The 23,242-nt window shown below is 43.3% G+C and overlaps 1 protein-coding gene across 1 annotated transcript; it reads left to right on the top strand.

The window, feature by feature from the left end:
• The first annotated feature begins 3,296 nt into the window (after positions 1–3,296).
• On the top strand, positions 3,297–20,221 carry LOC308485369 (uncharacterized protein). Its single transcript, XM_081021211.1, has 8 exons — positions 3,297–3,403; positions 3,599–3,652; positions 4,562–4,681; positions 6,567–6,665; positions 8,091–8,177; positions 16,648–16,811; positions 17,524–17,633; positions 19,928–20,221. Exons 1-8 carry the CDS (start codon positions 3,382–3,384, stop codon positions 20,100–20,102), a joined length of 831 nt encoding a protein of 276 aa, XP_080877337.1. The 5' UTR covers positions 3,297–3,381; the 3' UTR covers positions 20,103–20,221.
• Positions 20,222–23,242: the final 3,021 nt, after the last annotated feature.

Genomic DNA, 23,242 nt, shown 5'->3' with positions numbered 1-23,242 from the left:
GCAGCCGGCGCATTGGCTTCGGAGCACCTGCCAGGGGTTGCAGCAGATGCTGCTCGCGGCTTAGGCGGCTTCCGTGTTCCTGCTTTGGTCCGAGAGGCCGAGCTGTTCCGCAGCAGGCAGGGAGATGGGCAGGCTGTGTGTCTGCTGCTTCCCTCGGAAGCCCCCAGGTGTGGAAGCCTGGCAATAAAAACAAGAGCGAAAAGGGGCCTGGCGAGGATGCGTTTGGGGCCGGCCCTACTGTTAGGCAGAGTGAGTAGGAGAGATCTTGAAGCAACTGGTTTGGGGGTGGGAGGGGAAGGCAAGAAGAGGAAGCTAATTCTTGCCTAGTTCACTTATTGTTTCTGGAGTTTTGTTCCCAGGGAGAAGGAGAGGAACCTGTGAGAATTCGCAATATCCGCAATAGCCAGCTGTGTACATTTGAATATCTACTTACCATTATTCTGACTATGTTTCTGCTTTCAGAGCTAGTTATTACTTACATTATTACAAAAAACAGTAATAATTGAATGCAGTGACAATAATTTATGATAATAAAGAGTGGACACATAGTCCTACAGATACAACTGGCCCTTTGAGGGTGACCAAACTGCTGATGCGGCCCCCGATGACTTTCAGTTTGACACCCCTGATCTAACAGGATCAGAGCCCTCTCTTTCCTGAAGCATTTAGGGTAGAAATGCTTTTCTATCACCCAGGGGACAGAAGTTGAACTGTCATGTATTTATTTATTTAAAAATTTATGCGCATTTTGTTCATTCATACATTTATGAATTTGATGAAGTCATTAGCCAGAATAACTAACAACAGCTGAACCATCCAAATAGTCATCTAAATTTCAGCCACCGCAGCAGTCAGAACAAAACTAAAACTCAGTGACCAACTGCCAGGAAATGCCAAGAAAGATCTCTGCTGATCTCTGTGGGTGCCAGGATCAAGCAGGCACTTCGATGAAAAGAGACCTTCAAACGCTTTTTTTTAAGCCCTCCCTTACCAGTCACTGGAATACATCATTAGCAGAATGACTTCCTTACGAGACACCCTTATTCAACTTTGGCCTCCAGAGAAAGCCAATACAGTGGTACCTCGGGTTAAGTACTTAATTCGTTCCGGAGGTCCGTTCTCAACCTGAAACTGTTCTTAACCTGAAGCACCACTTTAGCTAATGGGGCTCCCTCCCCCAACACATCTACATAACAACCACGGCAGCTGCACAGACCAAAGAGGGAGATCCCGAGAGCCACGCTTGCCTTAAATGAGGCAAGCCACACACCCCGAGCCAGCCGATTGGCTGGCTCAGGGGATGACGTGGCCCGAGGATTCCCCTGATCGCGCGGGGGCTGGAAGCCTGCAACACCACCTCCTCCTGATGTCGGAAGTGGCTTTATTCTATAACTTCTGTTGAATGACTCCAAAGAAGATTTCTTAATCCGGAAGAATTAGGCCTCGCTGACCTGAAATCAACAAGCCAAATTCCAACTACTAAAAAGGAGTTTTTAACCCTTTAATAGGAGGCGGGTCTGTGTTTGTGGACAAAGGTAGGGAATTAAATCAAACTGTAGAACTGGATTGATATAATGATTCCTTAAAGAACAGTTCAATAGAGTTTTTAGCACCCAATGCCATGCAAACCTCTGGGGAAAACATGAAGTTCAAGTCTTGTTTGACTATGAGGTTATAACTCCAATAAGGAATTCTGCAGGTCAACAATACATTGAAGGTCTTATCATGGAATGTGGCGGGATGGTCCCCCAAGTTAGTAGATTTGAATTTTAAAAGAATTCTGTATTGTTGTTGTTTAGTCGTTTAGTCGTGTCCGACTCTTCGTGACCGCATGGACCAGAGCACGCCAGGCACTCCTGTCTTCCACTGCCTCCCGCTGTTTGGTCAAACTCATGCTGGTAGCTCCTAACCAACATTCTTAACTCTAATGCATAAATGGGTTAATACCATAGCTAATTTGTCCGGCCAGGCTTACTTATTTCCACTTACTTTACCTTGGGATGAAATGGGTAATCAAGCCTACAGTTCCCCCCCCCCCCAAGCCTACTGAGAAGCTCAGTGTGTAAAGAGGTTGGAGGTGGTTGCTCCAGCTCATGCCACATGGTCCTCACAAGCCACTCTTGAATTCCGGTATCAATAATTCAGGAACTTTTACTACTTTGTGACTAACCCCATGTTTTAATGCCCATGCTTGTGGAAAAGCACATGAACCTGACCTTTGTAGTTTGGAAGTAAACCATTTCAGGAAGTCTCATGCAAACTTATGCAGCTATCTCATGCTATCTAGAGTTGAGCCAAAGTTCATGCTGTGAAGTTAGCTTAGGATTGCCATAGGGTTACCCGGACATATACGGAATACTGCAGCTGACAGCAGTGACCGGGCGTAAAATCGGACAAATGTCCAGGAAAATCTGGGTGTATGGCAGCCTATGTTGGAAGTGCCATTTTTCTTTTTCTTTTTCTTTTTGCATTTTTGCTGAAAAAAGTCAACAACTATGGGCCAAACTGAAGAACCTGCCATAGCATTTGAACATAACTAAGATAGAGGGAAGGTTACTCAAACAAAGCTATTCATACTATGTCTGCTCCTAAATCATTTCCTCAAGCCTTTACAAAGTACATTACAGCGCTATCTTGGTTATCAAACAGCTTGGCTCCCAAACACCACAAACCCGGAAGTAAGTGTTCCAGTTTGCAAACATTTTTTGGATGCCAAACTTCCGACACGGCTTCCGTGGCTTCCAATGGCAGGTAGGACGCTCCTGCAGCCAATTGAAAGCCGTACCTTGGTTTTCAAATGGTTCCTGGAGTCGAACAGACTCCCAGAATGAATTAAGTTCAACAAGCAAAGTACATATGTACACTCTCTCTCTCTCTCTCTCTCTCTCTCTCACACACACACACACACAGACAGAGAGAGAGAGAGAGACACACACACAAAATTCTTTTCTAATAGCACAAGCAGTGAACCCGTGATTCCTTAACTGCTTTAAACAATCATGGTCAAGGATGAAGGAATTAGCATTATAAGAACATCTTCAGAGTTGCCTTATTAGTCTTTCTGCAGCAAAAACAATACATAGTATTTTGGCAGCTTAAAGACTAACAAATGTATTGTGTTATTGTGAACCACACAACACTTTAAAAGATGCCTGCAGAGTTCTATAGTGGGATTGTAGAGAGGTAGATCAGAGGGATAAGAAATGCAGGTAAGTGCATTGTTACAGTAACTCCCTCTAACAATTATATTAACTGGGAGAGGGTTTCCATGGCAACACTGCCTATGAATTGCCCATTGTGACTCTGCTTTTAAGTAACGCATTGACTTCACTGTCTACTTTATACTCCCACAGGTTGCGAATAAAATAAGAAACCAGTTCAATGGCTCCTAAAAAGCCACCAGGTAAATCCCTTCGGTTACTATTTTCTCTTCACAGGAACACAGAGATCTGCAGACTTGATATGTTCCCTCCAATACATTGTACTGTAGACAATTGACAGAGCTGAGATATTTCGGGCTGTTGCTCGATGTTTATTTTTATGTTGATCATCTCATCTCATCATATAACATTACTATACTCATCCTGTCTTTATATAGATAAGCCAGAGAAAGCTGAACCACCCGCAGGAGACAAGGCTGCAAAAGCACCAGGTCTGTATGTTCATTAGCACATGGAGGAGGAAGGAACAGTAAAGGAAAGTTGTGATGGGGAGGACCAGAGTGAGGACAAGCATATTCTATAGGTCCAGGGCATCCACCACGTCCAACTGAGGAGCAATGAACTTGAGTTTGTGTCCACCATCTGCTGCTGGCAGTAAACAGCCCCAGCTGGAACTGAAAGCTCTCCTTGATGTGCCCTCACCCTCACTACAACCCATCCACTGCTGCAGCCCCTTCCACTTACTTGATGGAGGGCAGCCAGATGGAACTCCACAACCCCAATCTTCCCATGAGTATGCTGTGTTCTTGTTCCAGGCCAGGGTAACAGACACATTGAGGGTGTCCAATCCACTCTGCTAGTTGAGGATCAACTTCTTGACGTGAAGTCTCTCCTCAGCTCTACCTTTCACTATAAGAACATTATGCTTAGTGGGCAGAGTGGGACACTTAATCTCAGGGTCATGGGTTTGAGACCCACATTGGGGAAAGATTCATGCATTGCAGGGGGTTGGACTAGATGACCCTCGTAGTCCCTTCCGCCTTCGTCTATTATTCTATGAGAACATAGCAAGAGCTTGCTGGGTCAGACCAAGATCCTTCTAGTCCCAGGTGATGTCTCTGTATGCTCCTGAGGCCTCCAGACAGGGAACACGGGCAGAAACGTATCTTCAAGAAGCAATACTTCCATGCCAGATTCCTTCATCCACTTTACCTTCCAAGGGTCTGGCCCCCTGGCATTTCACAGTGGAGCAACCCCCCACCATGGGTTTAGGAAGCTGACTGCCATATGTTGATCTAGATGGGTTGCCAGAGATCATAAGGAATTTCTTGACTGGGGTGGCACTGGGATGTTGTCTGTTGATGGCTAAAGCAGTATTTTCTCTCCTCCTGTCCATCAAGGAGAACTAACACCTTTGCAGGAAAAAGTGAAAAAGTTCTTCGAATCTTCATATTCCCTGTATGTTGGCGCAGTGCTTGTGATGGGCTCCGTTATAGGGGCAATAATGCTGACCTATCTGTGTAAGTTCCAGTCTTCTAGGAAAATATAAAAGGGTAATGGGCAGAATTACAATTCACTCTTGCTTGCTTCATTTCAGTGGAGACCTTTAAAAGGAAAGGATAGGTTCTGGTCTCCACTAAGCCCTTTCACCTCCTGATTTCAGTTGGTGAGATAAACATTTAATGTACTCTCTCCCATTGAAACCAGTGGCACTGTAGGGTTGTCCCTGAAGAAATGCTCAGAGACTTTTAACTGGTTTGTTAAAAAAAGGCAAAGGACTCCAGACGGTTAAGTCCAGTCACATAGAACTCTGGGGTTGCGGCGCTCATCCCACTTTACTGACCGAGGCAGCCGACAGTTGTCCACAGACAGTTTTTCTGGGTCATGTGCCCAGCATGATTAAGCCACTTCTGGCGAAAACAGAGCAGAGCACGAGAACGCCGTTTATCTTCGCGCTGCAGTGGTACCTATTTATCAACTTGCACTGCATGCTTCCAAACTGCTAGGTTGGCAGGAGCTTGGACTGAGCAATGGCAGCTCACCCCCTCACCGGATTCGAACCGGCGACCTTCCAATCAGCAGGCCCTAGGCTCAGTGGCTTAGACCACAGCACCACCCGTTTCCCAACTGGTTCTTCTGGGAGCTCTTCTGGAATGTGCCTTGCTCCTTTGTACTCAGCCAATTAACCCCTTCCTTGGATGAGCACACTGCAACCTCTACCATCTGTTGCGGCCTAGGGTCCTCAAATCTGAGAAGTACCCAAAGCAGCTACACTACCTCACGGATGAAGCAGGTTGGGGGCCAGACTGTTGCTTTGGGGAGCCTGTAGAAAACCTTCCTAATGTTCATGGCCCAGCGTAAATATGTGCATTCAGCTGTTCCTTTCTTGACAAATCTGGACTGTGAGAGTGGGGTAGACCCGACCCTGGCCAGCCAAGCCCACCTGCCCTATAGCTGATCTCATATGACTTTACCTGTGGGGCAGGTAAAGTCGGGGCTGGAAGTGGCTCTGCAAGTACAGTATGATACAGCTTGGGGAGATGGTTGAAATCCCACACATAATTGGTTTTCTTTTTCCACTCTGCAAGATGGCAGCAACTCTCCTGCTACTGAAAGAGACTCAGTCAAGGGGGAGACTGGGGCATTCCATGGCGGAGGGGGGGCGGCTGTACTGGGTGTCATTCCAAAAGGGGGGGCAAAATGCCAACCCCCAATCAGCAGTGTCCCCCGGGGCGCGTATGCACCCCCCCGACCCCAGCGGTATGCATCCCCCCAGGAAGCACGCCACCCCTACGGGTGGCATTCCATGCCCCCGGGACGGGTGCCATGACCTCTGGGACACACACCACGTCCCCCGTGGGTGGCACTCCACACCCCCTGGGACGAATGCCGCTCCAGGTACCGGAGCAGGTTGCTTCACCTCTGGGGGAAGGAGAGCTTCGCAAGGCTGAAATGCTTTCTTCAACTCCCAAGGGTATCGAGAGGCTGGAGTACCCACAGACGTCCTGGAGAACACCTCTGTCAAGTGTCAGGTGGAGGGAGGAGGGGATTCTAGGTCTCGATCTCCTTGTCAAGATGAGGGAGCCATCATGTTCATCTCCTGTAAGGGCCCGGCACCTCTGCAATTCAGAATACACACACCCCCACACACTCATTCCTATATCTATCTATCTATCTATGAAGATATTGGGCTAAGGACTCTAAATTAGATCTTGAGGCTTGAAAATGAACCTTCCTAGAGGAGAAATTCTTCCTTTACGAATTTTGGGAAGTACATTACATATTGGAACTTATACGACAGAAGTCTCATTCCAAATGCAACTTAATCCCTTCCAAAGGGGTGCTGGGGGAAGCAAAGCTATTCTCCCACATGCAATGAACAACTTTCCCCATCATCACCTTTAGATGTTAAGGAAGTGCAAAGGAGAGCCATATTTGAAGAAGGAACGACAAAGATTCTGCAAATGGTAGAAGACACCTTTCCGGATCTTTTTGAGGCAGATGGTAAGTCATATGTTACTTTTTGTCTGCACAGAAGCTCCTTCCACAGCCCACCATTTCTTCTCATTACTCAGTTCAGGGAAGTCGAAGAGGAATGGGTGGGTTGCCTCAAGCTCATTCTATTCTCAACTTCTCCAGAAGCATGGGGTGTGTGTGTGTGTGTGTGTGTGTGTGTGTGTGTGTGCCGTGTTGGTGGAAAAATATATTGATATAAGAAAGAAAATTCCTGAATTCCAATCTCCAAGTTTGGGGCAAGTACCCATTGGTGAGAGAACCCAGCAGAGATTCACAGTCACAAAATATTCAGCAAATGTCAGCATGAAAGTATAGGCTGCTAGACCTTTAAAATAGGCTCTTCCAAGTGAGTTCCAAAGTTTCCCTCTTCCCCCAGTAAACAAGAACACACACTTGGTAAGTTAAAGAATGCTTTGCTTACAAACTCTTCAAAGGTCAGAGCCATGTGCTTCAGAAAAGGTGCCCGGCAGGGAAACTTGGCTTAGCAACAATGTGGAGGAATTTCCTAGAGTATTGGAACAAGAACTCAAGAGTGGCTCATGAGGAGCATGTGGCTGAGCTTGAGCACCCAGATCAAACCAGGAAAACGTAGCTTAGCAACAATGTGGAGGAATTTCCTAGAGTATTGGTACAGGAACTCAAGAGTGGCTCATGAGGAGCATGTGGCTGAGCTTGAGCACCCAGATCAAACCAGGAAAACGTAGCTTAGCAACAATGTGGAGGAATTTCCTAGAGTATTGGTACAGGAACCCAAGAGCTTGAGCTTGAGCAACCAGATCAAACCTCACCACATACTGAGCTTCTCAAGCAGCCTGGGGAAAAACAATAGGCTTGATTACCTATTTCTTCCCAATGTAGCTGAGTCTGGCAAGACAGCATACTCTATGGCTTGAACACCTTAATGCATTATTTAGAGTTAAACATGTGGGTTATATGAGGCTGATTAACCTACGTTTTGGAGTTGCAGAGTTGGAAGGGATTACAAGGGTCTTCTAGCTCAACCCCATGCAGTGCAAGAATCTTTCACCCAATGGGGGGTTCAAATCCACAACCCTGAGATTAAGAGTCTCATGCTCTACTGACTGAGCTATCCAGAAGCTCTAGGAAAGGAGTCCAGCGCAGTGGATGTGCAAATGCCATTGTTGTTGTTGTGTTAAAAAAGGTCCCAGTTTCAAATTTCAGCATCTCCAGGCAGAGGTGGGAATGACCTCTTTCAGAAGCCCTGGAGAGCCATTGCTAGTCAGCATAGACAATTCTCATCTAGATTAATGAATGGTCTGATTCTGTATAAGGCAACTTCCTAGGTTCCTATATATGAAAAGTAAATATTAGATCTTGAGAAACATGGCTGTTCAGTATCTGTACATGGCTGTTTGAGATTCCTCCCGACTTCAATTGTTGCCACTCTCTTAGATATCACAAAATTCAAGAAAGCTGAGAATATATCTGCGGCAATATCTGAAGAGAAAAAGAAAATCAGTGAACTACAGCAGGCTATTAGTAAGTTACTCAGAAACCACTTTTATTGGTCAAGATCAAGGTGCAAGAACCTTTGAGGCAATAGGCGATTTCAGAACCATTGGGATGGACTTCTCTTTTCCATTACAGGCTAGAATGGCACATTCTGGTGCCAATCCCATTCTGACATATCAGTCAGATTAGCACAGCTGGAAACAGAGAATGGGTAGCTTTCTTCAGGTGTTTTAAGTGAGCACATGCGCAGAGGGCTGTAGGGATGAGCATACTAGCTCTGGCCCACTAGGGCTCTTCCCTGTGAAACTGCACGGTGACCATCTCAAGCTGCGAACCAGCAACATAGGTAAGGTCACAAGTTCTCTGTGTACTATGTACAAGTTCTCTATCAGGTACAGGATTTTAAATAGTATGGACAGTCAAAAGGCCATGTTGTTGAGCCTATGAGGGCAACATCTCCATTACAGTGGAAACCTAGCCAGATGGGCGGGGTATAAATATTTTTATTTTATTTATTTATTTTATTATTATTATTATTATTATTATTATAGGACTTCCGGGTCAGCGCCATCGTTAATGACGGATTCCCTCTGAGTCTCAGAGGGACTAGCTCCGCGGGATCGGGTCTTACCGCTGCGGCAAAGCGGGGGCCCTTTAAAAATCACAGGCGGGGGAAGCCTGTGAACGTGGGGACTCGGCGGGCACCTTTTGTGCCCCCCCAAGTTGCGAAGGGACCCTTTTAAGGGCTCCGGAGCGGGACGGGGTGAGCGGCGCAGTGCTGAGAGTCAACTGCTTCTTCCGCAGAGTGAAGCCGCACAGCCATTATCGGAGAGCGCTGACTTTTTCCTGGGACAATTGGACTTTGAAAGCAACTACCCGTGAGTAGGATTAAATTGGATTTAAAAGGAGAAATAACAAGTTAATTCGACACCGAAGCGGGAAGGTATAAACAGGAAGTCTGCCTTCCTTTCTTGTAAATAGATCAAAGCAAAGAGACTGTAAAGAAGCGGAAACTCGGAAAGACGTTTGGAAAAAGACTTAAATCTTAACATCTGGAAAGCGGTCTCCCCTCCGGATTGCAGGAGAGGAGGGGGGAAGGTTTGAACTGTATTTATCTGCAAAAAAAAGGGGAAAAGGAAGCTAAAATCCGCTGCCTAAAACCTGGGAACGGACTGCCCCTAGATAAAGAACGTCGTTCAGTGGAAAGCCTATCGGTAAGCAGTAGACTTTTGACAGCTAACTCTGCAAAAGAGATACAGTGTTTCTGAACCTCTCCTGGTTCTAAAGTAACTGTTTAAGTGCAACTGAAACTGTTGTTTTTAGATGAATTGGGGGACTTATAAGGACTATTTTCATTTTTAAAAGTTGCAAGCTTTGGCGGTTACTGTGTCCCCCTAGAGGAGGTTTGACATTGCTACAATAACAACTGGGTCAGAGGAAAATTCCATACCAAAACAACCTTTCAACTGTGGGATCGACCTTGAATTTTCATGAGAGTGTTATGGCAGATGGGAGAGGAAAGTTAGAGCTGGCACAGGAAAAAACAACCAGGTCTGGCAGACCCTATCGGACAGATACTGCGCAGCAGCGAAGGGCTTCAATATCTGGAGCATCTGGAACATCAGGGGCTGCTCCTCCACAGGTCAAACCAAAAGTTATGTCGTCCGAAGACGTTTTGGCACATGCACTTGGAAAAATTAATGAATCTTTGGAAAATTTAGCTAAGCAGGTAGCCGAGACAAATAAACAAGTAGCTGAAGCATCAGTTAAAATTGACCTGAATACTACAAGCATTAATAATTTGGGACAGAAGGTGAATACCAATACAGAGTCTATTGAAAAATTATTACAGGAATCTGCTTCGACCCGAAAGATAGCCGAAGAAGCAAAAGATATAGCAACTGCTACTCAAGAGAAGATACCACCGGTATATAAGCAATTGGAGGACCACGGATTGACATTCTCTATGATTGAATTGAAAGAGAAATAAAGAAATCTAAGAATCAGGGCTGTACCAGAACGTGAGAAAGACAATTTGGCTGAATTCCTTACACAGGAATTTACAGATTTTTGGCAACAGGACTTGGGGAAGGAAGAATTTAAGATAGTGAATGCATTTAGACTTGGAAGAGGACAAAGGAGGAACAAGGCTAGGGACTGCTTGATTACTCTTCGAACAAAAGAGGAGAGAGACAAAATTTTGAATCTGCACTATCAAAAGACCTTGGAAATTTACGACTCAAGTGTGGAGATATTTAAGGACATTCCAAAACATCTTTTGGACTTAAGGTTTAACTATGGAGACCTAGTAGCCCTGTTGAGAAGAAACAGAATTCTCTTTAGGTGGGAATTTCCTCAAGGCCTATCCTTTAAATACAAAGGAAGAAAGATAAAAATAAGATCAGTTAACGATAAAGATAGGTTTCTGAAAGATCACGAAGAAGACCTACAGAAAGAAGCGGAATCCGGAGAAGAGCCAAAAGCACTGGAAAAAGGAATACTGGACATAGCAAACTTATCTTTTGGATTGCACGGCCCAGAGAAAGAGACACCATCGACAGAACAAGAACAGACACTTGGCACAGTTGGAGGTAAAGCGAAGTAACCCCATCATGGCTCTGCAACTGTTAAGTTGGAATTGTAATGGTTTGAACTCTCCGCGAAAGAGAAAAAGTGTTTTTCATTTACTAAAAAAGGAACAATTGGACTTGATTTGCTTACAAGAAAAACATGTAACAAGGCTACACAGGAAACTACTGATTAATAAAAGATTGGGACAGGAGTTTATCTCATATGACAAAGTTAAAAAAAGAGGAGTTGTGATATATGCAAAGGAGAGACTATCACCGAAATTAATTTTTAAAGATGAACAAGGCAGATTTTTGGCAATTGAAATTCAAGTTCAAGGAGAGAAATTTTTGATCGTAGGAATTTATGCACCGAATGAGGGGAAATCTGAATTCTTTAAAAAGTTGCATGAGACTTTATTGGACTATTTGGATTACAATCTGATTCTGATGGGGGATATGAATGGAGTAGTATCTACAAACATGGACAAGGCACAAAGACAGGTAGTTACCAAGGATGGTAGACTACCAAAAACATTTTTTGAGATGACAGACAATATGGACTTAGTGGACATTTGGAGAGTAAAGAACCCCCTGGGAAGAGAGGGAACTTTCTTTTCTGAAGCCAAGATGACATGGACTAGAATTGACCAAATATGCGTAACTAGAGGAATGGCACCAAAGATAAAGAAAGTGGAAATCTGCCCAAAAACCTGCTCCGACCATAACGCTGTAAGGATGGAGATGAAACAAATATCAACTGGCTCCTTCAGATGGAGGATGAATGACACCTTATTTAGAGATGAAGAAGTCTATAAAAAGGCCCAAAAAACTTTGAGAGATTATTTTGAAATAAATATGAACACCAATGTAGAAAAAAGAGTAATCTGGGACGCAAGTAAAGCTGTTATGAGAGGGTTTCTGATACAACAGAATGCAATAAAGAAGAGAAGTCAAAATGAGAAGATAAAATTTTGGAGAAAATAAAAGAAAGTGAGAAGAAACTGAGAGCAAAACCAAAGTCGCAGGAGATTTTGAGAGAAATAAAATTATATCAAGTATAATATATGGAAATGATGAATCAGGAAATAGAATGGAAAATTAAACAAATGAGACAAAAAACATTTGAATCAGCTAATAAATGTGGGAAATTGCTGGCCTGGCAAATGAAAAAAAGACAAAAATTAAATTCTATCACAAACTTAGAAGAGGAAGGAAAGAATATACATAACCCAATTGAGATTAGAAACTGTTTCCAGAGGTATTTTAAACAATTATACACACAAGGGCCACAGAAAGAAATGGACATAGACAAATTTTTGAAGACAAATGGACTACAAAAAATCTCCCAAGAAAGCAAATTAATGTTGAACTATAAAATATCTGAACAGGAAGTAGAAGGTGCCATTCAAAATATGCAATTGGGCAAATCTCCAGGACCGGATGGGCTGACTTCTAGATATTATAGATATTTGAAAGAGTGGCTATTACAACCTTTGAAGGAAGTCTGTAATGAAATATTGGAAGGGAAAAGGGCACCAGAGTCGTGGAAAGAGGCGTACATTACACTTATACCGAAAACAGAGACTGAAAAGATTCAGCTTAAGAACTACCGCCCTATATCGTTACTTAATGTGGATTACAAATTTTTTGCAGACATTTTGGCCAAGAGATTGAAAAAAGTATTGATGGAAGAGATCCATAAAGACCAAGCGGGCTTTCTCCCAGGAAGACACTTGTCTGATACTTTGAGAAATATAATTGATATTTTGGAAAAACTAGAAGTGAATATAAATACTAAAGCAGTTCTGATATTTGTGGACGCGGAGAAAGCCTTTGACAACATCTCTTGGAGCTTCATGAAGAAGAACCTCCAGGGGATGGGGGTAGGCCAAGGATTTGAAAATGGTATAGGTGCAATATACTCTGAACAAAAGGCTAAATTAATTGTAAATAATGTGGTGACGGAAGAATTTAAGATAGAAAAAGGGACACGACAGGGGTGCCCAATCTCCCCACTGCTTTTTATATGGGTCCTGGAGGTTCTGCTGAATATGATTAGAAGGGACCGGTTGGTTAAAGGTATACAGGTCGGAGCCAAACAGTACAAACTGAGAGCATTTGCAGATGACTTAGTATTGACGTTACAGGAGCCAGAATCTAGTACTAAAAGGGTTTTAGAACTAATTAAAGAATTTGGTCAACTGGCAGGATTTAAACTGAACAAGTTAAAAACTAAGGTTTTAGAGAAAAATTTAACACTGATTGAAAGAGAGAGGTTTCAGAATGAGACAGGCCTGACTGTGGTTAAGAAAGTGAAATACCTGGGGATTAATATGACAGCCAAAAATGGGAACTTATTTAAAGATAATTATGAAAAATGTTGGACGGAAGTGAAAAAAGATTTAGAAATCTGGTCAAATTTGAAGCTTTCACTGTTGGGTCGTATTGCCGTGATAAAAATGAATGTATTGCCTAGAATGCTGTTTTTGTTTCAAACATTGCAAATTGTGGACAAGATGGACTGTTTCAAGAAGTGGCAGAGAGATATTTCTAGATTTGTCTGGCAGGGCAAGAAGCCCAGAATAAAATTTAAGATATTAACTGATGCAAAGGAAAGGGGTAGATTTGCCCTGCCAGACTTTAAACTTTACTATGAATCAGCAGCTTTTTGCTGGTTGAAAGAATGGCTACTTCTTGAAAATACAGACATTTTGGATTTAGAAGGTTTTAACAATGTATTTGGATGGCATGGATATCTGTGGTATGACAAGGTCAAAGCGCATAAAGCATTTAAAAACCATATTGTCAGTGGAAGACACAAGAACTTCCCACGCTGGAGGAATGGCAGATGAAACTTATGGACTATATGGAATTGGCGGAAATGACTGGTAGAATCCGTGACCAGGGAGAAGAGTCGATGGAGGAAGACTGGAAGAAATTTAAAGACTATCTTCAGAAACATTGTAAAATTAAAGAATGTTAGAGTGATGTTGGACTGAAAATAAGCGGTTTCCAGCTGTACAGATTAAAGTCAATGATAGACTAAGATTAAAAATTAGGATTAAAGATGTTTAAAGAAATGGAAATTTGACATTAAGAGGAAAAATCTCCACGTTATATGATATTAAGACTAAAGATCAGGTTTAAAGAAGTTGAAGTTATATAATTCAATATTTTATTAAAGCTAAAGATTGGGATTAAAAAAGTGGAAAAGAAATTGCTGGACAAATAATTTGGATTGGAATACAAAAGGGGGAGGTATGAGGAAGTCCAGAAAATAAGTAACTAAAAAATGGAAATGGAAAAGAGATATTGTTTTTAATTGTTATGTTTTTTATTCTTTTATTGTTGAATTTTGCTTTTTTGTGTGTGTGTGTTTTTGTTATATGTATTGTGTATGTTTTTTTTCTTTCTTTGTTGTTCAAAACTTTAATAAATTTTTTTATAAAAAATAAAAAAATAAAAACCATATTGTCAGGAAAGCACTGTTTAATGTTTGGATAAGATACAAGGATTTATTGGAAAACAAAACCCCAAGGTGGCTGTCACCGATGGAAGCGAAAGCTCTGAAAAGGCTCAATATGGAAGCCAATTGGCCGAAATATTGGGAAATTCTGGAACAAGAGGGAGATAGACTGAAATTGCAGAGTTTTGAGAAACTAAAAAATAAAGTGCGAGACTGGCTTCATTATTATCAGATAATGGAGGCATATAATTTGGACAAGAAAATTGGCTTCCAGGTGGAAAAATCAAAATTAGAAACAGAACTGTTAGAACCCAAAACTAAGAATTTGTCAAGAATGTATAACTTGCTGTTGAAATGGAATACTCAGGATGAAACGGTGAAATCTGCTATGATTAAATGGGCACAAGATGTTGGACATAATATTATGTTTGGTGACTGGGAACAGTTATGGACCACAGGTATGAAGTTTACGGCATGTAATGTCCTAAGAGAGAATATTATGAAAATGATATACAGGTGGTACATGACCCCAGTCAAGCTTGCAAAAATCTATCATTTGCCCGACAATAAATGCTGGAAATGTAAAGAAACTGAAGGTACATTCTTTCACCTTTGGTGGACATGCCCAAGGATTAAGGCCTTCTGGGAAATGATATATAATGAACTGAAAAAGGTATTTAAACATACCTTCTTGAAGAAACCAGAGGCCTTTCTCCTAAGCATAGTCGGCCAATTGGTGTCAAAGAAGGACAGAACTTTTTTTATGTATGCCACAACAGCAGCAAGAATACTCATTGCAAAGTATTGGAAGACACAAGATTTACCCACTGTGGAAGAATGGCAGATGAAGCTGATGGACTATATGGAACTGGCAGAAATGACTGGCAGAATCCGAGACCAGGGAGAAGAGTCGGTGGAAGAAGATTGGAAGAAATTCAAAGATTATCTACAGAAATATTGTAAAATTAATGAATGTTAGAATGATGTTGGATAGTAATTAAGTGGTTTCCAGCTGTAATGCTTTAAGGGAATATGAAAAAAGGGTTATAAATAGGTAAAAATCTAATATTATTACTTTTAAAGGATTTGCTGAACCAACAGATTGAAGTGGAATACGAAAAAGGGAGGTATGAGGAGGTCCGGGAAATAAGTCAAAGGAAAATAAGTAATGGAAAATCTGTGTGTTTTTAACTATTTTTATTTTGTATTTTTGTTATTATTTTTTTCATTTTTTTGTAATATTTTAAAAAATCTTAATAAATATCTTATAAAAAATAAATAAATATTTATTATTATTATTATTATTATTATTATTGATGTCTGGTTAATTCCATAGTCCTTTGAGGACTGGTGCATTAGCATGTCTGTTGAGGCATTTGTCCTGAGGGCCAAATACTGAACCTGACTCATGAATCAAAGACCAGTCCCCACATGTCCTCCTTTCCATGCTAAGGAAATTCATCCTGAGCCTGTGAAGTAAGGAAAAAGTATTTTCTTTCCCATCATGTCAGTACTACAGCTTTTGTTTCCTATATTTTCTTTCCTACTGTTCAAATGGTGGGTCGTTCTAGGTTTTTTGGTATATACTCTGTACTCAAAAACAGTTCTGAAACTGTCTAGAAGGAATTGGCTACAGCAAGGTCGAATTTCACAGGAGACCTGGTGGAGCTCCCTTGCACCTCTCAGTCTGTGTCTGGTACTTTGGGCTGTGGACCCAAATCTGTTAGAAAGCTGGCTAGTGAATTTTTAATGGGTGCAAAAAGAGAAAGAGGGAAGGAAATGAATGGTACTTCTCAGACCAAATAAACTATGTGCAGATCCCTGAGCAAAGGCCTCACTCCTGTCAGCAATCATGCTGCAGCATTCAGCACCAACAGCAGGTCAAGCACGAGGGAAGCCTCATATAGAGCATTTTGCAGTAATCCAGTCTTGAACTGAGCAAAGTATGAACTGTTGTGGCAAGGAATCATGTTTCAGGAATGACCAGACCTGTTGAACCAGCTGCAGCTGGTAAAAGCCACTTCTAGCCATTGGGGCATCTACCATGGCCCTCTCCTCTACCTTCCCCCAAAAGGGAACATTGGCAACGGCCCATAGCTGTTCCAATCCAAAGGGTCCAGAGCTGCTTTCTTTAGGAGTGGTCACACCACTGCTTCTTTCAATGCTGCAGGGACCACCCCCTGGGTTCTTCAACAGGAAATGCAACATTTGGGAAAACAAATGCACTCTGAAGTTGAGCAACTTTATTCTTTAAGTGCGTAGCCAGTGGGTCCTACTGGGTCTTTGAGGACAATGCTAGATTTTCTTCAGTGGGGGTGGTTCCCCCACCCAAGCTCCTCCCAATGTTCCCCCTAATATCAGTGTTTTAAACTCTGCAGAGTCCTACAAGCTGGCTTCTACTACAACCTCACTTGTCCTGTCTCTCATTTTATTCCTCTCACATTCTGGGCATTGCTCAAAGGTGACATTCACCACAGGTTACGTGAGGAATGGATTGTTTGGCATGGAGCCCTATATATATTTGACTTCATTGCCACCCCAAGGACTTGGAAACAGTGCATACAATACTGCGAAAGGATGAAATACGATACAAAATTGTTATGTGTTGAAAGTGATGAGGAGCAGGTGAGCAGATCATGCAATAAATTCTTCAGAGACAATTGAGGAGTGTGACTTTGGGGGTAGATTTCGGCGTCTGCCGTGGTTGTAGAGACTGATAAGGGACAGACATGAGACCTGGGAAACCGGGATTTCAATCCCCACTCTGCCATGAAGTAATAAAAAAGCATACTAACAGACAGCCTAATAATAAAACAATCATAATAACAGTCCTCTCCCCCACACTTTTACAGGCTATAGATTACTTTACAGCCTGGGGAAAGAGGAATGGTTTTGCCCGATGCCTAAAGGCATGTAATGATGGCGCCAGAGAAGCCTCTCTGGGATGAACATTCCATAATTGGGAGCCACCACAGAAAAGGCCCCTTCTCTTTTTGCAATCCTTCTAACCTCTCTGGGACATTGCGGAGGGCCTCAGATGACAAGCACGGGGTATGGTGGGTTCCTAAGGGGAGAGGCAATCCTTAAGGTATTGGCTCCTGAGCCATGTAAAGCTTTATAGGTCAACACCAGCACTTCGATTTGGACTACTAATCACCAGCCAGTGCAGTTGTGCCCTGATTGGTGTTACATGCGCAAACTGTCTTGTTCTGGTGATCAATCTGTCCATTGCATTTCTACCAGCTGAAATTTCCTGCTCCTCAATGAGACCAAGACCTAGGCATTTTTGCTCCTTTGTTTCCCCCTTATCCAGACTTTCTTCTTTTCTGTGATGTAGGCCTTTGCTGTATCCATAGTGAAGCCCAGACCGACTGATTATTTTATTGGAATTAACATGGTAGGCTCAGATTGGCGCTGCTATCAAAAGGGCTTTCGCATCGATACTCTGTAAGTCCAAACTCCTCCTCATCTGGGAACTTTCATAACCAATAAGTATTTGAAGAGAGCCAAGATGTTTCTGTGTTTATATTGTTCTTTATGATGGTTTAATTTATAGACCAATTCGTTTCCAGAGAGCTTCAAAGTGCTTTACAAAATACAAAATTAAAATAGAAAAGAACAAAATGCACGGGCAGGAAAGGTGTGATTAAATGAGCCTCTCACACCACCTTTGTTGCCGAGCTGCAACACAACAACCCTGCAGTGCAACCAGTGGGATTTATTCTCTGGCCGTTGCCGCCACCACCCTTCCACTTCCTCCAGCAGTCCAGAGGGAAGGGACCTGGGGTGCACCAAAGCAATTGCTTTTCAAGCTTCTCTGATGCTTTACCAGGCATGTCCAAAGTCAGGCCCAGGGGCCTAATCCAGTCCGCCAGTTAGCTTAATATGGCCCATGCAGCAGTTTATATTCTGGAGTAAAATCCTAAAAAAAGCTAAACAACTTCAATCCAAAAAAAAGACAACAACTTTGGTCGGTCCTCACACACGTTCACTTCATCAAATCTGGCCCTCTTAGAAAAAAGTTTGGACACCCCTGCTTCAATCAGAGTGCAAAGGCAGCCCACACTCTGTGTGTTGGGAATCCTGGAAGCCAAGACCCAAGTGTGGGGTGAGTACTCTTTGATGAGAGAACCCCAGCAGAGATTTAAGACAGCAAAAGATGCAACAAAGAAAACTGCGGAAATGTCAGCTATAAACCCTGAAAAATGTCCCCTTCCCAGTGAACTGCAAAGTATCCCACTTTCAAAGCTTCTTCCCAACTTCCCTAGCACAAACATAGAGCAGACATTTAATAAGTCATAAAATGACTTTCTGCTTTCAAATCAGATGCTCTGCTACTGAGCTGTGGCACTTGCCAATGGTAGACACACCTACCACAACCCCTGTTCCCTCTCTGTCTTCTCCTGCTTTGTTCTCTGAATGGACAAAAGACAAAGACTGGAAAATGCTACTATCAAATTGCTTGGTGGATCTGATTAGGACCGTCCTCTTGCAAAAGGAGCGTATTAGGATTGCCCTCTCTGTAAGCTGTGTGTGCTGGGCCCAGGGGTGACCCGAGCAACACGGTCCAGGTCCAGTCCCGAATCAGTCTGACAGGCCAAGGCAGGACACGAGGCAGGAAACCAGGCAAGGTCAGGCTCAGGGTCTCAGGCAGGTTCTAGCAAACAGCAATGTTGCTCCCACAACCTGGGGTGGGGTCCGACATCCTTTTTTCTTTGTCAGGGTAACAGCTGGTCCTGATCCCCCGGTGACTCACCTCCCTGTCTCGCCCAAAGGCAAGCACTCCTCCTGCGAGTACTCAGGTCTCTCCTTCTCTCAGACCTTAGTCTCTGCATCTCCGGAGATGTCGGTGGGTTAATGGACCCAGGGACTGCCTCAGCCTCTCCTGACCCAACTGGTAGTGGAGCAGCTGTAAGTGATGGCCCAGCTGAAGGCAACGAGGTCATCCCTGCATCTGGAGCCAGAGCAGGCTCAGGCCCCTGACACGGACCAGCTGGTGCTTGTTGCAGAAGAACCTGTGCAGACTGAGGCTCTTCAGAATCAGGCCCCAGACTAGGTTCAGATGCCGCCTGAGGCAAAGGATCCAGTGCGGATTGAGACTCCTCTGGTTCCGGGTCCGAGCCCGAGTCCCAGGCCATCACTCCGTGCAACTTTGTCACAGTTGAGGCACTGCCTTGGAAAGGAGGTTTAGCCTGTATTTTTCCACTGGCCTGCAATCTTCCCTTCAACACTCCAAATAATCAAAATCCTACCATTTATTAATTTATAGGGTTTGCCTGCAAGAATATTTCCCCCCTTATTTTCCTGAGGAAAGCACAATAAGTGCTGGCTGGATGTACATGTTTCTGCAGGCTAGCACATGATTTGCCTTCCAATCAGACACTAATAATAATAATAATAATAATAATAATAATAATAGCCCACCCATCTGCTAGTTTCCCCCAACCACTCTCGGCAGCTCACAGCATATATCAAAACATAAAAAAGCAATCATTAAAACTTCTTGATACGGGGAATAAAATGAGACTCATCTGGTGTTGGTGGTAGTGCAGAAAGTGTGTAAGCTCTGACTACAGGGTAGGGCAGAGAGGAAGGGGAGTCTGCTAGACCAAAAGAGAATACTCCTCTGGGTTACTGCAAAAATAATGAATAAGTGTGTGGAGGATAGGCAAGTATTTGATTCTAAGAGGTACACAATAAAATAAGTATTCAGACTGAGTAGTTTCTCCTCTCCTTTTCAGCTACTGGGATACTAATCGTCCAAGAAATAAAGGTCCTGCAAAACCAGATTCGAACAACTGTGTCATCATCACAAGGGGCTGCGACAAAATTTATGAGTGTTGGCATGATGTTTTGTGCCAAGGCCTAAAACGGTGCATCTGCAAAAGGAAACCTATTAAAAAGTGGATGAAATAATTGATAATCTGCACTCTATACCACCTTGTCAATCCTGCTATTCCGAGGCTGGAAAAGAGCCATTGTTTTACACCTGCAAAGGCTTAGTTGGGCAGTGAAATAAAGTGTGGAAGAATTCAGTCTGTGTACGTTTCAATAGATTAACTGTGTGTATCTACCTAGCAATGTTAGAACAGATAGATCTGGTTTCTAGTTTGTCCTTTTGATTACTGATACCTTGCAAGGTCTGGAAAGGACTCCTGTGATATTAGATCAAGGTTTATCTAAAGGATCACAGCCTTCTCTTTCCTGAAGCTTTTAGGGTAGAAATTGTTTATTCAGTTCTCTCCAGACTAGGCACTGTTTTCCTTTCGTGTAAAGACAGAGGCACAGGAGGTTGCATGCTACAATAGTGTGGCAGGAGAGGGTGGGAAGTGTGGTAGGAAGATTCAAGGACAATCAAAGAAACATTTCAGCATTTGAGTGTAGTATAGTCAAGTATTGTATCGTATTCACCTTTCCAGTATATTCTAGCCAATTTCATGCATATATCTTTTTCCTCTAATGGGAATGATTTTGGTGGTAAAAATGAATATCTTTCCTAAGATGTCATTTCTGTTTCAGACAATCCTAGTGAAATGTAATATGAGCTGCTTCAAACAATGGCAAAAAGAGTTATCAAAATTTATCTGGCAGGGGGAAAGAGGATTAAATTTAAATTATTAATGGATGTTAAAGAAAGAGGTGGGTTCTCAGTCTGATTTGGTTAAGGGAATTGCTATCCTTAAAGAACACAAGATCATTAGATTTGGAAGGATATGGAAATCAATACGGAAACCATACCTGCTTGTGGTATGATAAGGCGACAAAGGTGGCAGAGGGTCCCAGCGCCAGGCGGCAAACGAGTGGACAAGGGATGCCAACCCCCCCCCCCCTGGCACTGGGTCCGTCCTCCACTACCACCTCTGCAGCATCAACCACCCTCCTCAGATTCTGGGTATCACCAGCACCCACCCCAGCCCCAGCGCTGAGTGAAGAAAGGCCGGGCCAGGCGGCAAGTGAGCAGGCAAGGGATGTCTCTCTCTCTCTCTCTCTCTCTCTCTCTCTCTCACACACACACACACACACACACACACACACCAGTGCTAGGTCCCTCCGCCGCTGCTGCTGCTGCTGCTGCAGCAACATCTACCCCCTCCTCTGGTTCTGGGTGTTGCCTGCGGCCCCAGCACTGAGTGAGGGAAGGCTGGGCTGGGAAGTAAGCAAGTGTGCAATGGAAGTGTGACACTCAAAACGGAAGTGCAACACTCAGAACAGAGCCCATTCGGATTACAAAAAAAGTTCGCAAACTGGAACACCTACTTCCAAGTTCCAAGTTCTTTGTGAACTAAGCTGTTCAAAAACTGAGGTACAACTACAGATAGGTAGCCGTGTTGGTCTGCCATAGTCAAAATAAAAAAAATCCTTCCAGTAGCACCTTTAAGACCAACTAAGTTAGTTCTTGGTATGAGCTTTCGTGTGCAAGCACACTTCTTCAGATACACTGAAACAGAAGTTGCCAGATCCTTCTATATAGTGAGAAGGTGGGGAGGGGTATTACTCAGAAGGGTGGTGGGAATGGGAGATAGGCAGATAGCTGGGATGAGCCTGCTGACGACTCTTAACGACTGTAATGGGTCTTACAGGAAAAGGCAAGGGGTGAGAAGGTGAGAAATGGCTTAGTCATGTATAATGGGATAAGAATCCAATGTCTTTGTTCAAACCAGGTTTCTCCATGGTTTTAAGTTTGGTAATGAGTTGCAATTCAGCAGCTTCTCTTTCCAGTCTATTTCTGAAATTCCTTTGTAGTAAAACAGCTACTTTGAGATCTTGTATAGAATGTCCTGGGAGATTAAAGTGTTCTCCTACTGGTTTCTCTGTTTTGTGATTCTTGATGTCAGATTTATGTCCATTTATTCTTTGCCGTAAGGTTTGGCCTGTTTGTCCAATATAGAGAGCTGAAGGACACTGTTGGCATTTGATGCCATACACAATGTTAGATGATGAGCAATTGAATAGTCCCGAGATGGTATGTGTGATGTTGTTGGGGCCAGTAATGGTGTTGTCCGGGTGTATGTGGCAGCAAAGTTGGCATCTGGGTTTATTGCAGGCTCTGGTGCCAGTGTCCGTGTTAAGTCTGGTTGTAGTATTATTGTGGGTTAGGAGTTGTTTAAGATTGGGTGGCTGTCTGTAGGCAATGAAAGGTCTTCCTCCCAGAGCTTGAGAAAGAGAACTGTCATTGTCCAGGAGAGGTTGTAGATCTCTGATGATGCGTTGTACTGTTTTAACTTGGGAGCTGTATGTGATGACTAGAGGTGTTCTGTTATTTTCTTTTTTGGGTCTGTCTTGCAGCAAGTTCTCTCTGGGTATAAGTCTGGCTCTGTTGATCTGTTGTCTAACTTCATCTGCTGGGTATTTTAGTTCTGAAAAGGTTTGCTGCAGATCTCTTAGGTGAGAGTCTCTGTCTGTAGAATTGGAACAGATGCGGCTGTAACGTAGTGCCTGGCTATATACAATGGACTGTTTGGTATGTTTGGGATGGTACCTGGGCCACGTCGTTCAACTGGGAGGACTGATGAGATGACAATTTGTGCATTTAATTGCTTCAATTTCCTGCCCAGAGCCTCGTAGTCTCTTTTGATCTTCTGGAGGCTATTGCTTGCAGTGTCATTGGTTCCCACATGAACCAAGAGGAGGGGGTATTTGTTCAGTTACATCTTGGATCTTAGCCCTGGGGAGACAGCACACTTTCCGAGACATCTTGTCAGGCCCACAGATCACTGCTTCTGTTCCCCTCAGTAGGGAATCCCCTATCACCACTACACGCCTCCTCTTAGGTTTGGTTGGGGTTCTTCCGTGAGCTGTCCGCTCCAATGTCGCCTGCACATTCCCTGAGGACTGACTTTGCTGCTCGTCTTCATATACCTGATCGACTGTAATGAGGGAGAGATCCTCAAATGGAGTCTGCTCTTCGTCTTCCATGCTAGGGGAGAGGACCTCAAAGCGATTGTGTATTTCTAAACAATCAGAGCGAACCCTGGGCCTCCTACTTCTTTGAGTCACGTTTCTCCATATATCTGGCTCCTGTGTTGGTGAACTAGCGTCCTTCTCAGGGTAGTCCC

The sequence above is a fragment of the Podarcis pityusensis genome (assembly GCF_964106645.2).
Source record: "Podarcis pityusensis genome assembly, chromosome: 9".
Taxonomy (NCBI): domain Eukaryota; kingdom Metazoa; phylum Chordata; class Lepidosauria; order Squamata; family Lacertidae; genus Podarcis; species Podarcis pityusensis.
The sequence above is the reverse complement of the archived record's forward strand: the minus strand, read 5'-3'. Positions and strand labels throughout refer to the sequence as shown.

Bases quoted from the DNA above. Each gene is read 5' to 3' on its own strand.
- LOC308485369 (XM_081021211.1), top strand. From the start codon at position 3,382: ATGGCTCCTAAAAAGCCACCAG. The intron at 3,404-3,598 runs GTAAATCCCTTC...GTCTTTATATAG, and splicing joins GGCTCCTAAAAAGCCACCAG to ATAAGCCAGAGAAAGCTGAA. The intron at 16,812-17,523 runs GTGAGCAGATCA...TCTGTGATGTAG, and splicing joins TTGAAAGTGATGAGGAGCAG to GCCTTTGCTGTATCCATAGT.